At 43.2% G+C, this 17241-nt stretch overlaps 3 protein-coding genes across 14 annotated transcripts in view; 1 reads left to right on the forward strand and 2 right to left on the reverse strand.

The window, feature by feature from the left end:
- LOC122632598 (muscle calcium channel subunit alpha-1) overlaps positions 1-6065 on the forward strand; it is a 46669-nt gene extending 40604 nt beyond the window's left edge. For 4 of the 7 annotated variants that reach the window (XM_043819599.1, XM_043819601.1, XM_043819600.1 and 1 more), the window contains one exon: positions 20-6065. In XM_043819599.1, coding sequence (XP_043675534.1) covers positions 20-391 — 372 coding nt within the window. In that variant the 3' untranslated portion in view covers positions 392-6065. The remainder of the gene's footprint in view (positions 1-19) is intronic. The other 3 variants (XR_006327897.1, XR_006327899.1, XM_043819605.1) reach the window with 3 other exon arrangements.
- Positions 6066-6186: 121 nt separating this feature from the next.
- Positions 6187-10652, reverse strand: LOC122632601 (dnaJ homolog subfamily C member 2). Of its 5 annotated transcripts, XM_043819619.1 has the most exons (6): positions 9266-9472; positions 9165-9169; positions 8557-8832; positions 8048-8432; positions 6871-7975; positions 6187-6779 (listed from the first exon to the last, which is right to left on the reverse strand). In XM_043819619.1, the coding sequence occupies exons 3-6, from the start codon at positions 8813-8815 to the stop codon at positions 6729-6731; spliced, it is 1800 nt and encodes a 599-aa protein (XP_043675554.1). In that variant the 5' UTR covers positions 8816-8832; positions 9165-9169; positions 9266-9472; the 3' UTR covers positions 6187-6728. The 5 variants fall into 5 exon arrangements, with proteins under 5 accessions (XP_043675554.1, XP_043675556.1, XP_043675553.1 ...); XM_043819621.1 differs by lacking the exons at positions 9165-9169; positions 9266-9472 and adding an exon at positions 10635-10652; XM_043819618.1 differs by having other exon boundaries at positions 9165-9472.
- Positions 10653-11508: 856 nt separating this feature from the next.
- LOC122632603 (rab11 family-interacting protein 1) lies at positions 11509-16985 on the reverse strand. 2 transcript variants are annotated; one of them, XM_043819629.1, is made up of 7 exons: positions 16745-16985; positions 14924-14962; positions 14149-14395; positions 13387-13765; positions 12989-13284; positions 12441-12687; positions 11509-12352 (listed from the first exon to the last, which is right to left on the reverse strand). In XM_043819629.1, exons 1-7 carry the CDS (start codon positions 16773-16775, stop codon positions 12176-12178), a joined length of 1416 nt encoding a protein of 471 aa, XP_043675564.1. In that variant the 5' UTR covers positions 16776-16985; the 3' UTR covers positions 11509-12175. The 2 variants fall into 2 exon arrangements, with proteins under 2 accessions (XP_043675564.1, XP_043675563.1); XM_043819628.1 differs by having other exon boundaries at positions 12441-12894; positions 16745-16984.
- Between the last annotated feature and the right edge of the window lie 256 nt (positions 16986-17241).

A 17241-nucleotide genomic window follows, 5' to 3' on the forward strand; every position in this document is an offset into this window, starting at 1 on the left:
CACGCGTTCTTTCGCACAGGTGCTCGTTGAACAGGGATTGGGCAAGTATTGCGATCCAGAATTCGTGAGGTACACGTCTCGCGAGATGCAAGAGGCTCTGGACATGACGCGAGAGGAGATGGATAGAGCGGCTCATCAGTTGCTTTTGCAAGAACGACGTAGTCAGTCGTTCAGGTATCACCAGCAGCAGCAACCGCAACAGCAGCAACCGCAACAGCAACAGCCCGACATGGTCCAACAATGGAATCCCGCGTACCAGCAACCGATCGGAATAGGCTATCAACCTTTACAGGAGCAACCGCCGAGCGGTACGCAGCGAACGTTCCATCATCAACCGAGCTACCATCGTCAAGGACAACAACAACAACAGCAACAGCAGCCACCCTCTTAGCGGCAGGAAGACGATCGCTCCGTAAAGAGAATTCCGTCTACGTAGCCTCGAGTTCGAACACTCCTTTCGGACCAGTCCAAGTCGCGAGCCGTTCGATCTTCCTCCGATCGAGAGAGAGAGGGAGAGAGAGATAGAGAGAGCGAGAGAGAGAGAGAGAGAGAGAGAGAGAGAGAGAGAGAGAGAGACGGACAGACAGACAGGGCAAGAGGGAGAGAGAGAGAGAGAGAAAACAGAAAAAAACACTTCACCGATCATTTCACACTCGTACGAGACGCGATCGTTGTGTACCACACTACCCAAAAAAGCCCCTTTTCTACTTTCCGAATATTTTTATCGATCGATCGACGAAAATCTACTTTTCTTCGGATTTCGACGGCACGGTCGATTTTCGAGGAAGCACAGAATAACGGATCGCGCGTTAGGTAATTACCAAACTTTTCTTTTCTTTTCTTATCGTTAAGCTAGCGAAAAGACGATAACAAGTCGGACGAAAACGCAAAATTATCTTTTTCCGTGGAAATGACGTTGCTTCGAGACGTGCAACGTTTCTCTATATATGTGTATATATATATATATATGCATAACAAACGTTGATTTCGTCGTCCTTAATTTTCTCGGCACTCGAAGACTTGAAATCGATCGGCCGAGATCCGCGAACCTCGACGGACTTCCGTCCGAGAAGTGGAGGAAGAAGAGGAAGACGAATCTTCCTTTTTTCCTTTTTTCTCTTTCATTGATACGGTATAAATAGACCTATATATACGCACATATTCTTATTCTTATTCTTATTATTATTATCATTATTACTATTATTATTATCGTCATCCTCACCGTCATCGTCATCGTCATCACCATCATCGTCATAACTATTATTATTATTATTATTTTTATCGTCATCGCCATCACGTTATATTATCACTATTATATTATTATCTACTACTAGTACCGTTATTATCGTTGGTTATTCGTAACTATTTTTCGTCCTCATCGATAGACGTTAAAAAAAAAAAAAAGTCACTCTTAAGGAAAATCGCTATTAGTACGGTTAAAGTCATTGTCGCTACTTGCACGATGGATTATTCTAGATGATATAACAAGTGCCTAAGTATCTAATAACTTCTTTCGGACCAGAGAAGACTTTTATCAACATAGACAAAGTACGACTATAATTGCGAATTATGACGAGTTACGAGCCGAGTATGTACACTACGATATTGTAACGCGATATAGATATTATTACTGTACATATATGTTGCGCGCGTATTAATGAGAATGCGCGGTACGATGAATGGCCGATAAAAAAACAGCCGCGAAATTCGATTAATAACGTATGATTGTAGGGAGCGCGCGAGAGATTTTACACGAAAGAAGGATGGAACGTTCGTATTACGTATCTGAAGTGAAATTTCGACCCAAAACACACACACGCACACGCACACACACACTCGTACGCGCTCGAGCATACGAAGCCTTCTCTTATACACACGTATAGACTTCTAAACGGTCTTATTCGGCAAAAACGAAACGAACAAGAGGAAGAGGAGGAGGAGGAGGAGGAAGGAAAGAAGAAAAATTCTAATGGAGAAAAATGTGGGCGCAAAGACAAAAGATACATGGCAGATTTTTCAATGTAAATCGTTCAAAGATCCGCTCCCGTTTCCTCTGACGCACAAAGTTTACTCAGAAAATCGAAGAATTGCGATTGGTGTCCTAGAGCCATTATTCTTGGTAGACGCGTAAGACGTTTTTTCTTCGATTTTTAAATATCCGATCACGTAATAATCACGTTAATCGTTTTATCGCGTCTACATCGCCGTTGCGCACATCTACGTACCGCTTAATTATCGCCGATGAAAAAGGAAAACGAGGAAGGAGAAGAAGAAAATCAAAAAAGAGGAGACAAAAGGGGAAAGAGATCGAAGAGACGATGCGACGCGAGGTCGCATTCGATACTTTGTTTTAATGAAACCCATACGCAGGATCGACGTATTCACGTATTCGTATATAACGAACGCGCTAACATGTTCCATTTATTTTCATTGGCCCGACGATGAATAACGTCATGTACGTATGTATGTATGCGATCGAATCATCGAACATTTCGACACGACGATGGCGTAGCGATCGCCAACGAAATGGCGTTACTACTTCGTCATCGTTATGTCACATTCTCATCTCTCGACCGTTTCTTTTCACCTTAACAACGAAAATCTCATCGCATATAACGTGAAATTCTAATTAATCGCGAAACTTGGTTCATACTCACGTATTATGTACCGTCTATCTATCTATAGATACTATAAAAGATGTGAAACGTCGAGAAGCGACGACGTCGCGAATTCGAGGCGGATGGGGGAAAAAAAAAACAAATGTTTATTCTAAATCTTTGCGATCGTTGGACCACTCAGACTCGCTTTAAAAATTCTGGACAATATCCTTTGGTGAATGTCGAAGCGATTCAATCCTGTCTAGTGCCTTTCGTAATTCTCCCTCTTCGGTTGTCCCATTAGCGCACACTCGATGTTAAACCTCTTTCTTTCTTTGGTTTCCGATCATACCGATATAATATTATGATGTCCAGAGGAGAGAACAAGTATTCTACGACGATCGAAGAGCGAGCAATATCGCGCGTCAGTCTCCACGATTCTCTTAACGGAAAACTAATCGCGGACCGAAAGGACCGATTAAAAAGAGATAACGAAAGTAAAAAAGAGGAACGAATTCAAAAACAAAGACGGATCGAAGTAGTCTAGGATGATCGCGAGCCATTGCTTATACATACATACGTATTATACACTTGATCTTTCGTATATCCGTTTTTTGAACGTCTTTCTAATAATCTCGTACTTGTCTATAACCGTCTTTTTATACCTAAACTATCTTAAAAAATGAACTTTATACAGAAAAGTAGATTACGCGCGCGACACGTTCTCTTAAACTTTCTAATAAAAATTCGTAATCGTCGATGTTTAGATAGCTGTCAACAAGATTTTTTACGTCGCTGATAGACACTGCGTTTTAAATGTGATAAAAATTAGACGCAGAGGAGGAACCCACGAGGAGGAGGAAGCGCGATACGAGCGTACGATCTCTTTTCTTTCGATACTTTTTTTTTTCTTTTTTTTTTTGCTTTCCACCATTACCGATTTCAATGTACGACAGAAGAATTACACAAATTAGTCGGAGGCACACTTTTGAAAGATCGCACAAATCACTCCGCGTTTTTCCAACGAATCGGACGAAACGCGTCGTATTTATCCTCTATTATTTAGATATTTTTGATACGACTAAAATATAATAGAATCGTCTTCTCGTGATTTCGCTAGAGAGAGAGAGAGAGAGAGAGAGAGAGAGAATGAATGGCGTCGTTGATCCGTTCGCTTAAAAAGAAAAAACGCTAGCCGACGGGAGAATCGTGGAGGACTTTTGAAAGAATGAAAGTTTTACACGTTTAGCAGGAACGAAAGAAAATCGGAAAGAATCGCTAAGGTGTCAGAGATTGTAATCGTCGTCGTTTTCTTTCTTGATTGAAACCCTTTGTCTTTTACGCGCAATTACAAAGTTCGACCGTACGATAACGTTTTTAAGAGCACAACATTACGAGATTGCATAACGCTAAAGCACGAGATATATAGGCGAGCAGTCTAGCGTGGACGATCGTCCGGATATTTTCGTGAAGAGATCGTAGAAGAAAGGTGATATAATCATTCGGCATCGATGCACACACACACACACACTTCTTCCTCGACGACATTGTCCTTAAACGTTCTCATCGTCGACACGAGAGACGTATGTCCTTATAGCGTAAAGAGTATGCGTGTGTATGTGTGTATTTACATATAGATATATGCACGCATCGTACACACATGTATATGTATAAGTTGTGTAAAGTTGCAATCAAAGTTTTACCAGGGCGTTCATATAAACGAGTCACTTTGATCGTTTCAAGATCGCTTAGAATATCGAGAAATCGTACGCAACCACCGGAATCTTTCATCGTTCGAAAAGAAGAAAGCATGTGTGATCTTTTTCCCTTCACTCTCTCTCTCTCTCTCTCTCTCTCTCTCTCTCTCTCTCTCTCTCTCCCTCCCCGTCTCTCATCCTCGTCTTTTTGATATAAAAGAAATATTTCTTGCGCACAGTTATTTGCTAACGAACGATGAATCATAAAAGTGTGCAGCTGTACGAAGTCGAACCTAGTTGACAAATTTCAATCGCCTATGAAAGAAAATAAGTTTTCTTAAGAGAAACGTATGAACGCCCTTTCCAACGATCGTTATCATTTTAGATAACGATCATTTTTAACGGCCGATCGTCAGACCACGTCGTTCAGTCCGAATCTCACGAAGAAAAAGAAAAAAGAGAAAAAAAAGAGAAAAAAACCAAGCAAAAAAGAAAAAATAACGAAAAATAAGATAAGTAAGAAAAAGAAAGCGTAAACTCGACGATCGGCGGTGTAAACATATTTTCGTAAGAATTATTGTTATATAGAAACTTAGCGTTACGTACTGAACGAGACCCAGACCACTTTTCGGATTTAGCATGTAAATACTTAACTATCGTAACGTAATTTTTAGCGGATTCATTCGTTTCTTTGCTCCTTTCGAATCCGACGTCTCACTACCCGGATGGTGTTGCTCGATCGAAAAGAACGAATTATAAACTTACATTAGAGGAAATAACGATAAAAACACGTAATGTGTCGTTTTTCGCCGACGTTCCTTACCAAACAAAACGGCGTCACCTAGCTCTCACCTCCGCGTCTCTTCGTTCGACGAGACCATCTCGGTAGCTCGCGATCGAGCAGATAATTGTCACTATTTTACGAAGATAGGAAGAAGGAGAACGCCTATGAAAGGGAGATACCGTGCACGAGAGAACGACGAGCAAGAGCTTGCACGACTTCCCTCGTTGATCGATCGGCGATCCTTTGGCACCAGACACGCGACCGTTCTTCGCTCCAAATTTTCCTCGAAACGACGAGAAAAGCACGCACACACGCACTCGAAAACACCCGCAGAGAAAACTTTAACGACTATTTATCGCTTCTTTTCCTTTTCCGAGCGTCACGAAATATTCGAATCGTCGTAAATAAAATTGAATTTCGCGATTTCTCTTTGTTAATTCAACTTCCCGACGTTTCTACCTATATAACCTAGAAGCGAAGAAACGACGCACGCGATTGGTCGATCGTCGTCGCGCGAGCCAAGTGCGCCAAAGCTCTGCTCGTTTGAATCTTCGATCGGCAAGCGGAGAAATCGATATTCGTCTTGTTATTCCTTTGAATTTCAAGGGAAAGCGGTAGAAGCACGAGAGAGGGGGTTGGGGAGGGGAAGAAGGATCACGTATATTAGAGATCGAGATTCACTCTTCTTGTCGGTTGCTCGTCAAAAGTGACGATAAGTGCCCCACACACACACACACACACACACACACACACACACTCGATCATCATTTTACTTTGTATTTTCGATTACGTTTGCGTGCGTGTAATTTTGTCCGAATTGCACGAATATTATAATAATAATAATGATGAGGAATGAGAGACGAAAATACGAAGAGACCGAGTGGGCAGCATTTTGCTGACTAGAGAAAAACTAACACAGAAATTGTTGTTGTTGATGTTGTTGTCAAAAATGTGTCAAATTAAAATATAAGGATTTCAAACATCTTATGTTTGGATGATCGCAGATTAACCCTTTCCAAGAGATCGAGATTCGATGAAAAACATACTATATTTCGAAAAGAACCATATGGCGTAGAGCGTTTCACGTGGAAAAATTATTGCGATGCGCTTTTTAAAATTTACTTTTTTTTATTTATAAAGTAATTGCCTCTTTTTTCAACTACGGTCGATCTAAACACTTTGTATTTTACATTACTTACACGATATTCGAACTGAGTTGGCGCAAGAAAAAAGAGAAGACGAACAAAAAAAGAAAATAAGAAAAGAGAAAGGAAAGAACCAAACAACGTCCAAACGATTAACCTCGTCCGATTCTCCGTTCATAGGTTCCAATGATATCGCGATGCGTAAGAGAAATATCAAACGGTGCAACGAGTTTTCTATGCACACGAACAGCATAAATTTGAACGAACAGAGAAACAAAAACTACAACGATTTCTATGCTGCGCACATGCGTGTATGTAGGTCCGGCTATAAAGCAAGGCACCGGCATGTACATTGGCAGGAATTCAATAATATCTAACATTCATTCTCATCTTACGATTCGTATCAACTGAAATTCCTACAATGGAAAATTGGAAATGACATAGAAAATGGTCGTAATTAAGAACGAATAAGTTACAAAGAAATTCATCTTAAGGAGAGTTAATATTATTTCATGACTTGTGCTGCTTTTTTCGCTTTGACGAGCTCCACGAGTTCCTATGGAAACAAAAAAAAGAAACAAAAATACAAGATATCGTTCATTAAACGTGCTAAAGTTACTTCGAAATGATATTCCTTTGAAACGTACCTTATACCTCCTCATGCATTCTTTTTTCGTTCTAGTTGGTATGCACGCCGCTATTTGATCCCACCTATCGGGCACCGTCGTCGGATAAGTTTTCAATGCTTGCTCGAGAAGTTTTTGCTCCGCAGGCGTCCAAGCTTGGGATTCCTTCTTGACGTCTTTCGCCTCGGTGGATATCCCGTTTGAAAGAGGATGATCCAAGCGTTCCGTGACGGCTGGCATCCTTTCTTCTATACCTTCTTTGGTTTTTTTCTCCGCGATAAAGTTATCGTAAGCATTTCTATTCGCTCTTTCCTTCAGGCTCGACTTGCTAAAGTCGGTAGATTGTAAATCTTTAGCTTTCGCCAAAACTTCCTTGGCGTCGCGCGTGATGCTGCTCGAGGAGGTACTGTGCTGATTGATAAAATTCGCTACTACCTCCCAACGTTGGTTCGTGCCAGCAGGGAACAAGTTGACGGCCTTTATCAAAAGTTGCAAATCATTTTCGCTCCACGGCGCGGTATGAGCCTTCACCTGTTTCTCAGGCGTATTACGCGCGTCGTTGTTCGTCATAGCGGCTCTACGTTCCGCTTCTATCTTTTGTTCCGTTTCTTCTACCAGATCGATGAACGCGCTCCTACCGCCGTTCTGTAGTTTCTTCATAGCTTCTTCCAACTGTACCAGTTTGAACAGTTCACAGATTTTCTCAACGCTTTCCATGTGCTTCAAACTTTCGGCCGAACTGTCGGCGAAATAATTATTAGACTTACAAAAGTCGCGCAGCGCCTTTCTCTCTTTCCTGAGCGCCTTCTTCTGTGCCTCCCTCTCCTGCTTCAACGCGTCCATCTTCGCACGTTCCTCGGATTCGCGTCTTTCCCTTTCTAATCTTTCCTTCTCGGCGGCGTCCCTGGCTATTCTCTCTTCTTCCTCTTGTCGAGCTTTCGCAGCCTCTTGTTTCGCCTTCTTCGCGGCTGTTTTCTTATTCTTGTCGTCCTGTTGGAATTTCTTTATTCTAGGGTCTACGTTATAAGCCATGTCGACCAGCGTACGTATTCTTGCCATTTCCTCCTTCTTTCGCTTCGCTCTCGTGGCTTTGTTCTTTTTCTCGATCCACTTGCGCATATCCCGGCTGAAACATCGTTCGTTGCTAGTACATGCGGTACGCGCGCGCACGGGAAAAGAAAACTTTGGACATACTTACTCTTGCCCGCTTTCCTTATCCTCCTCGTCGAGATACGAGTACTCGCGCCAAGAGTCGAAGTTGTACCAAAACGAATAAAATTTCTCAACTTTATCTCTAGGCGTGTTCGGGCCGCCTAGAAGAGGTACCGGTTTTTTGGTGGACCATCTAGCGTTATCCTTGAATGCTTTTCCCATAATTTCATAAAAATTATTTTTACACTCCTTCTCGTCCGGCAAGTCGTCGTTAAAATAAGGATCTATGCTGTCGTAACTACGTCTTTTCACAGAATTTCCAAGCGTCTCCCATGCACGGGTAATGCAGGTGAAGTAGTCATCGTCCGGTCGTATCTCCTCTCCCAATGCCTTACGCTTATCCGGATGATGTTTCAATATCTTCTGTTTATCTGTAATCCACGCGTTAGACATGCGTTTAATACAAATAACACGTTGTTACGCGCATTACGGATATGCCAACGACGTAACACCTACGTTCCTGCATAGAGTATACTTTGAACTGTCTTTACGTACAAGCCCTTTTAATAATATCTTCAGTAGCCTTGTGCCTAAGTTTTCTCAAGCCTAACACCGCGTAATGGTCTTGATCTTTCCATTCCTTTGGATCCAACGATCTTAAATATTCGAGGTCGTCTTCGAATTCGTACTGAGACAAATCTTCCTCCTCGTCGGACGTTTCTAAAACTCTATCTGGTGCAAAGCAGCGATGGAAGTGTGCTTTCCAAGCTTGCGCGGTCGAATACAAAACCACTGGCCCTGCCGTTGATACCATTAGGTTGTCCGATGGATCTGCGTAATAACAATTGTTACGGTAAATGGAATAAAATTTATACGCGCTGACAAAGTACATGGGTTAAGATCAGACGGCTTCGATCGTTAAGTTATCATTTACGGTGGCATTTATTTATCCATACGAATTACCCTTGACAACGGTCTACGTGATGATCGTTTTAACGCATTCTACTAAAATAGTTGTATTAATAAATGAATAAATTTGTACAAAACGATGATACAAGGATTACATACAAAAGGATTTCCCATGTTCAAACGAGTTTTCTAGGTAAACCTAACCTCTCAAGGCCGGGGTCGAAGAAAAGATGACCGAAAATTCAATAACTCACCGGATCTAGAATTAAAAGCATTAGAATCATCATTTCCTGATCCATCCGTCATTATTACTTAACTACAGGATATTTCTCAAAGGAGCTAATATTAAAATTACTTTAAAGAGAAAGGACGATGCAAATGAAACTTTCAGGCTATGGACATTCTCGACGAAACGAGCGGTTCGCATTACGATTATGCGAAATCCAATGGTACGAATACTCGTTAAGGCTGTTCACCACCTTTCGCTTCTGGCGTAGGCGACTCCAGCGACGCGTACGGACAAAATATCAACTACGAAATAGGGAAACACTGTCGCCACTCTCCTATTGTATCGGTTATAAGCTTGTCGGGTCATATCCCTCTATAGGTTATAACCAGTAACGATCGAGTGCGACGGAAATTTTTCTGTGTACTAAAGACAATGATAAATCCGACGAGAGCAAAGAAAAAATCTAAATATATCGAATATTACTTGCGACGAAATACGTAAGATAACAGCGATAACAATAGAAACTCGCCGACCCATAATCTTTAATTTCGTAATATACGGATATTATCCGTATGGATATATCCGTATGGATACTATGTAACCACGACAGAAGATACAGTATTTAACCTAAGAAGCGTAAATGAGAGTAAATACAGAAACAAAGAAATTAGAATTTTTCGGTGCGTTCCTCCGAGAATTACGTGCTATAAGAAATTATTCCGCGTCTGCTTATCCGCGTACTGTCGTTTAAACGTTTCCTCGTCGTACACCATAATTTTGTTGTACATTGTTTAAATAATTATAAAGTCATCGCATGTAGGTACGTTAAATGTAGCCGTACGAAAAGAGAGCGCTTCTACGTTAATTCTTCTCGTTGACATTCAAGGATCGACGGAAGCTGAAAGAAAATTGTATTATGTACAACGCGTCTTAAGAGCTATGTGATAGTTAACGGTATGCATTATCGTACAAATATTTCCTCGTCGTACAACGAATATACTGTACATTGTTTAAATAATTATAAAATCATCGCATCTATAAGTACGTTAAATGTAACCATACGAAAAGAGAGAGAGCGCTTCGACGAGTAATCCTCGAAGGACGAATGGAAACTAATTCGCACGGTCGATCCAATGCCCTTCTTGTTGACATTAAACGATCGACGAAAGCTGAAAAAAAATTGTATTGTGTACAACGCGTCTTAAGAGCTACGCGTACATTATTAACGGCGTATATTATTGTTGAAATATTTCCGAGAACTCTCGGTATACGACGCGGTAATACTTGAACGATAATATACTCCGATAAACATCGTATAACTCTTAAGACGCGTTATGGATACAATACTTTTTTTGTCGGCCTTCGACCGTGCGAGTTGTTACGTTAGTTTTCTTCCGTACTCCAAAGACCGCACATCTATATTACCTCGTCGTATATCGTTTAAATAATTACTAGTATCGTTGTTATCAATTGTTTCGTATAAAAATTTACTTACTTTGTCTTCATCGTTGGACGATGAAAGTTTCGTCCCAAGATGACCGTTTCTATCGACGTTAAACGAAAGCGTACGTTTCAAATTGTTTAAATAATTCTATAATAATCGAAATGATATATTTAACTGTTTCGATACGGTCGACGAATAGTTCGTTTGCGTCGATGTTAGAAAGAGGCAACGACCGCGACTTAAAAATTTAATTCTATCGAGATATCAAATTTAATTATTTTATCCGACAATCTGAACATCGCTTTACGCACACGAACAAGGAAACCGTCGTCTACCTCGCGGAAACAAACCGCTCAAGCGTTCGTACGAGAAGCAACGAGGGAACGTGCTTCTTCCCTTTTACCGCGTAGTTCAACGAGCGCCACTATAGGAAACTTTTTTTCCTCGAAAAACGTCGAACGTAGCGTTTACGTTTCGAAGACGAAGGTTTAAGCGAGGAAACGACTTTCTCGAATTTTTGAAAGTTTCATTTTTACGCGCAAGCTGTTCCGGAAAAAACAATTTTCTATACATTTTTCAGAGAACGTAAAGCTTTCTCAAAAATTGGGAAAAACCATATTTCCGTCTAAACCTTCGCCTTTAAAAGGAAAGCTTGCTCGTCAAAATCGGTCAAGAATTACTCCCGTATTCGTCGTTGGCATAAATCATTATAAAATCAGGGGCGATGAACGACCATAACCATTCTGAAAACATCGACGAAGGTTTCTTCGTCATTCGATAAGATAATGTCTACTTATAGCTCTATTCTACATTAATTATGCTTCACGTATAAAAGTGAATCGTTGGACGAATGAAAGATAAGTCAAGGACGAACGAATGCTCAAAATACTAGAGATCGTTGAAAAAAAAGAGTAATCGACATCTCTTCGTTCGTATAAATGTTTCTTTTTTATTGTAACAATATTTCAGGTTTTCACGCAGCTACGATAAACGATCGGTAAATTGATTAAATAACTATATCTAAACTTTTACGTCTTTAAGATCTTTTGGATATACATAAGGCACAAGTATATTTAGTTTCATTCAATTTTCTGTACACGTAAAAATAGTTAAAATTTTGGTCTCTTTCTTTTATCATTATCATTTTCATATAACGTATTTGGAATATAAAGACCCTATTACAGATATTGGCATTTCATCCGGTAAGCTAATTTGGACGGACATACGTGGTAAGAAAAGGCGAATTTTATTTCTTCGATGGATTCGTGTTCCGTTATACTGGGAAGACAGGAAAATGCTCGAAACATGCTTGGATGCTACTAAGTGCATGATATCAACGCAAAGTAACAGGGAAGCAATGACATTTCCAGCTTTACGCTACTAAAACTTAACGATGCATAAATTTGTGCAAATTATTAAAGGAAAAAAAAAAGAAAAAAAGGAACTATACGCTAAATGATTATCACGAGGAATAAGTTAAAAGCATAAACGTTCTAACGAGATATATAATAAGGCGCCTCGCATTGGGAATAAAATGACGTTATTTAACGGAGATAATATATCAGTTCGATTGGAAGAACACGTGTGGATTTTCATTGATGTCCAGGAGACGATAAGCGCCTTTGCGTTTGAAATGGATTCTGTAGTAAACGCGGCGAACACTCGATGACACGCAACAACAACGAATCGATGTAATCTTCCAGATCGACCATCCGTTTCTTTTTGTCCGCTACTTCCGCTTGAAGCTGTAGCGTCAGTTCTATCAAATCCTAAAGAAACATGAACGACTCGTTATAATGGGAAGAACGTCGCGCGCGTTTCGTACATATGTGTGTGTATATATATATATATTATTACTTCTCTAGATTTTCCATCAAATTGAGAAAGAATTTCATGGGACAGTCGATGTTTCGTCAAATGTTCGCCCTTGAACGCGTCCTCTCCCCCTATGATGATTCTTTCCGAGGAGGAAGGCCGATTCTCCTCGTTGATTTCTTTGATTTTGTTCTCCTTATCCTTCTTCTTGTCCTTCTTCGCGTTCTTCTCCTCCCTCGGACTCCGCGTGACAAATTTCTCCTCCCTTTTATCCTTCGATTTATCCTCCCTGGAAAATTTATCTTTGATCAGAGAGGACTTCTCCTCTTTGTTGCTCCTATGTTGAATAATTTCTCGAGGAGCCGGGCTCGGAGGTTCCGAAGCGTCTCTAAACCTAGACGACGGCGACGGCGAGTGCGTTGGCGAGAGATCCGATCGATCGTCCTTCGGCTCGTCTATCAGAATCTTTGGATTATTCAGCTTGGTACTTTCCCATCTATATACAAACGAGGAGGGAAAAGAAAATAAATGCAGAGTCTACGATACGAGGGCAGCGTCTAAGATACGAGAGAGACGATTCGAAAAATGACCTCTTGGGAGCGTTGGACTGTTTCCCGTAAAGCTTCAGGCCCCACTCGTCCTCCTTTTGATCGTCGATTTTGGACAGGGACGAGGTCGAGGAACTCGTGGCGAAACGCGGCGGCTTGTTGGGGGCCACGTTGGCCGCGTTCGGTGCCGTTTGTTGTACCTCGTGACCGACATTGTTGCGACCGAAGGAGGCAGCGGATGCGACCGACGTCACGCTGTTGCTCTTTTTCGTACCGTTCACGGTAGCAACCGGCGCATTCAAGGACGAGGCTGAACTCTTGTGGGACAGATCGTCGAACTGAAAGAGATCGTAGGATAAGGAGGAGCAAAGAGTGGAAGCGAAAGTACATCGCGACTACTATTTCGTTCTCTACTTTTCTTTCCAACTAGAATCGCTCACCGTAAATTCGTCCTCGTCTTCGCTGATCACGCCAGGATCGGCTTCCCCGGGTTCTTGGCTGGTCGCTCGAAATCCGTACTCTTCCTCTCTTTCATCCAAATTCTCTTTGTTCAATTTGTTTTTGCTCTTTCCCTTGACGCGATTGCCTATGGACTTGGCCAATTTTTTCAATCCCTTTCGCTTCTCGATGCTACCTATGCTCAACAAGCTACCCCCGATGGACTGGGCGGCGGTCGACAATTGTCCGAGGGAACTTTTGTGCCGCTCCTTCCTCGTGAGATCGGTCAAGCTTCCAGCCTTGACTATGAAGCCGATCCTCACTTCGAGCTCGCCCCTGTCTTTCGTGTTCTCTTTGCCCGGCTTGCTGCACAACGTGTACCTGACGGAGACGCGACGCAACAACGTTTATTTGTCGAAGGGACGAGAAAGTAAGGTTAGGTCGAAGAAGCTTATTTTTCTCGATCTTTCTCGTACAGCACGTTTATGCGTCACGTTCAACGACGACGCATCGCGTATGCATAACGCGTGCACGTACGTTGGCTTCTCTCCAACGTAGCCGTTTACAGCTCGCCTCTCAACTCTTATCGCGTGCTCAATTTTAATATTAGATCTGATCTCGCGCACACGCGTGCATACGTACGCGCCACCGAGAATCTCGTCTTCTTCTCTGGCCTCGTGCGAAAAGTTACGTACGGTCGGTGAAAGCGACCGTATCTTTGGAAAAATCAATCCGTCCCCGATTGAGTTTCACTTTATACGTACCATCTATTCTTGGGTCTCTCGTAAACGTCGAAACTCGCCAAGGGAATGCTAACGGTGCCGAGAAACTCGTCGACGCCGAGGAAATTACGGTGCAATGCCGTGAGGACGATTTCCGCGGTGTTTCCCTGTTCTGGTATGGCCAGTTCGCATTCCTCGTGCCATTCCACGTCCTTGGAGGCCTTCTCTTTCACCGAGGTCTGGTACTTTTCCTTGCCGAGGGCAATCGTCACGAAGCAGTCGTTGGTCTCTGCGTCGAGATAGGTTAAACGTTCGCGTGGGTGGACGGGGACGCTCGATCGGGTTAATCAAGGGAAACGAGTTCGCTCGATACGAAAACGCTTTATTTTCTATTTATTGCATTTCTTCCCGCAAACGCTCCGTAATCGCAACGCGTGACTCGCGAGGAACGTCGATTTCTCGCGAAATAGCACGGATTACGTCCGAGCGTTACGCGTTCGAGGTATTCTTAATCTCTCTGTCGCAATTCTATTTACTTTGGAACGAGCAAGGGAAATCGGAGGTTGCTTACCTAAGCCAAACGAAAAACGCTTAACCTCAAAAGTCGAGCTCGACGTTATATCTGGGTCAACGATGCGATAGTCAAGTTCAACGAGACGGATAAAATTAGTCGTCAAAGCGCGAACGCGTATTAATTACTCTGCACGAAACTCGATCGCGCTGACGCGTTATTCGTCCGATTACGTCGATTCGGAGGACGCGCCGAAACGAGGAGATTCCGTCCGACAGAAACGTCCGTTGCGCTCCTTATACTCACTGTTTTTTCCTTTGGTCAATAGCCCCTTCGCTCTTTGAACTGCGAACAGAATCAAAGTTAGCCTTATTAGTTCTCCCTTAGTTTCGTCTAGTCTCTATTCTCCCTACTTTTCTTTTCTCTGTACCGCCGTTCGACTTTCGTCGGGTACCAGCTCGCTCTACTCGACTACTCTTCGTCGAGAGTTCGCTCTTATCGGGAAGTTTGACGGGATAAAACTTTTCTACGCGCGCACGTTGCTACGATCCGCTTGTCGGTGGTTACCGCCTCCGCTTGTACGCCCCTTACCAACAATCTCTCTCTCTCTCTCTCTCTCCCCGAGGCTGCGACGAAGAGAAGACTTCTTTAGCATTCCCTCGCGAGTCGGTGGGTCAAAGTTCGTAAAAGAAGACCTAACCGTCGGTCGGTCAAATGTCGTGCAGGTTGGAAGCGTGCATTTTTTAACGCTCGATGCGTCCAGCGACGTAGCAACGAGTCTCCCGTGGGGTCTTGTTATAAGCGAAAGTTGTTGGCCAAATCGCGTTTTTAACGCGTGGAAACGACGAAACCCGATCTATCTCGGGTATAAAAATATTTGGCAAGGTACGAGGGCTTGTCGCCGGTCGACTACGTTACTGATCGAAGGGAGTTAGCGGTCCGTACACGCGAACGAAAAGGGGAGCAACGCCGGTTATACGAGCCGCGTTATACGAGCTTTCACACGACTATTTTCTATAGGGATATTAAGGCATCGAGAAAACGGCGAAACCGTGCGCGGCCATCTTGCACGAAGAAGATCACCTACGTACGTAGAGACGCGTACTGCACGTATATATACGTACACGCGTATGCCTACGATAATTGACGCTCGTCATATATATATTCCTCGCTTGAAACTCGTGGCAAAAAACCTTTCTACTACGGTTCTCCGCATCTCGAGCGTGAAACCGTTAGCTCGAATCCGTCGACTCGTAGAGAGCTGAAAATCTCTCTAACAAAAGATATCATTATTACGAACGTTCGCTTCGCTATTTTCCTTTTCTTTGGCACATACGCGCGTCGATGCGACGTATCGAGATTGTTTACATATTTTTCTTCGCGATTGTTTATATACTTTTCTCGGTTCTTCGGGTCGAACGTCGATTGGCGTTTGAGGTCAACGAGAAGAAATAAACGCGTCGAGAGATATCGCATAACCCGTTATCTACCGACGCAAGTTGGAAATGTCGCGAAGACGTACGAAAGACATTCGCGATAATATCGGACGAGACGACGTCGAAGAAAATCGCGTACGTTGGAAAAAGAAGGACGATGCGTTTCTCTACGGTTCGTTGGCTCGTCGTCCTTCTAGAGAGAATTAGGCGCGCATTTTCGAACGGTAAGCGCGGGAGAAGGAGCGCCGTCGTTCCTTTCTTTGCAACGAAACGATCGGCGGAAACGCGAACGATCTGATCGTCCTTAGACGTCTCGATCCGCGTTCGATCGGAAACAGTCGACGGAGAACGATGGAGAAACGTCACGTCGAACGAACGACAAGAGCCGTTGCTCGCGATATCGAAGGAAGACGACGACGACGACGACGACGACGACGACGGACGGCTTTCTAAACGCATTCCACGAGCAACGTGGTCGTACTTGGAAGGTTTCGTCCGCCTACATTTCGACGAGGACAAACGCGTAACTCGGCTTACGTGTTCCATTAATCGACTTTACGGTACATCGCTCGTCGTAAACCTTTCCTCGTTTAGCTATCTCTACGAATCTATTCGTCTCTCTTGCTCCGAGCCACCTGTCGAGTCATTGGCACGATCCAAACTTTACGACGTATCATTCGTCGACTCTTACCTGTCACCTGTACGTGAGTAGGACTCCACATTTTCGGTCTAATCGCTGGTCGTCGAGTACGTTAAGTTTCTCTCTTCTCTCTCTCTCTCTCTCTATCTTTGTCTACTTAACCAAAAAATACGCACGACGCGCGTTTCTACGTGTCTTGCGCATTCTACGAGACGGTGGTCGCTTTCAACACCCATGCGAGAGTGGCTTCGTGATACGTTCAAAATACGAAAGACGCTCGCCGTACCGTACGGTGGCATCGACTACGACCAACTACGACTCTTACGATGCTTCCAACAACCGCTACGTCTACTTTCTCTCTTCCTCGCGCTTGCTCTCATTCTCTCTCTCTCTCTCTCTCTCTCTCTCTCTCTCTCTCTCTCATCTGTCAGCGTGCTAGCCAGCGCGCATCCCTCGCGCGCAGACCGCAGTTACTGCCATTCCAGGTGCGGCGCAACACCGAGTCGGGCCACTCGCTTGTCGATTCCAGTCCAGGTCGGTAAAATCGA

This window comes from Vespula pensylvanica, chromosome 10, assembly GCF_014466175.1.
Source record: "Vespula pensylvanica isolate Volc-1 chromosome 10, ASM1446617v1, whole genome shotgun sequence".
Lineage (NCBI taxonomy): Eukaryota > Metazoa > Arthropoda > Insecta > Hymenoptera > Vespidae > Vespula > Vespula pensylvanica.

What these genes read in the sequence shown, in the direction of transcription:
- LOC122632601 (XM_043819618.1), bottom strand. Translation starts at nt 9,216, where the DNA reads ATGACGGATGGATCAGGAAATGATGATTCTAATGCTTTTAATTCTAGA. An exon ending in AGATATTATTAAAAGGGCTT is followed by an intron (nt 8,433 to 8,556) that starts GTACGTAAAGAC and finishes CGTGGATTACAG; the next exon opens with ATAAACAGAAGATATTGAAA. An exon ending in AATGCATGAGGAGGTATAAG is followed by an intron (nt 6,780 to 6,870) that starts GTACGTTTCAAA and finishes TTGTTTCCATAG; the next exon opens with GAACTCGTGGAGCTCGTCAA.
- LOC122632603 (XM_043819628.1), bottom strand. Translation starts at nt 16,775, where the DNA reads ATGTGGAGTCCTACTCACGTACAGGTGACAG. An exon ending in AAGACGAGGACGAATTTACG is followed by an intron (nt 13,285 to 13,386) that starts GTGAGCGATTCT and finishes GATCTCTTTCAG; the next exon opens with TTCGACGATCTGTCCCACAA. An exon ending in CAGTCCAACGCTCCCAAGAG is followed by an intron (nt 12,895 to 12,988) that starts GTCATTTTTCGA and finishes GTTTGTATATAG; the next exon opens with ATGGGAAAGTACCAAGCTGA.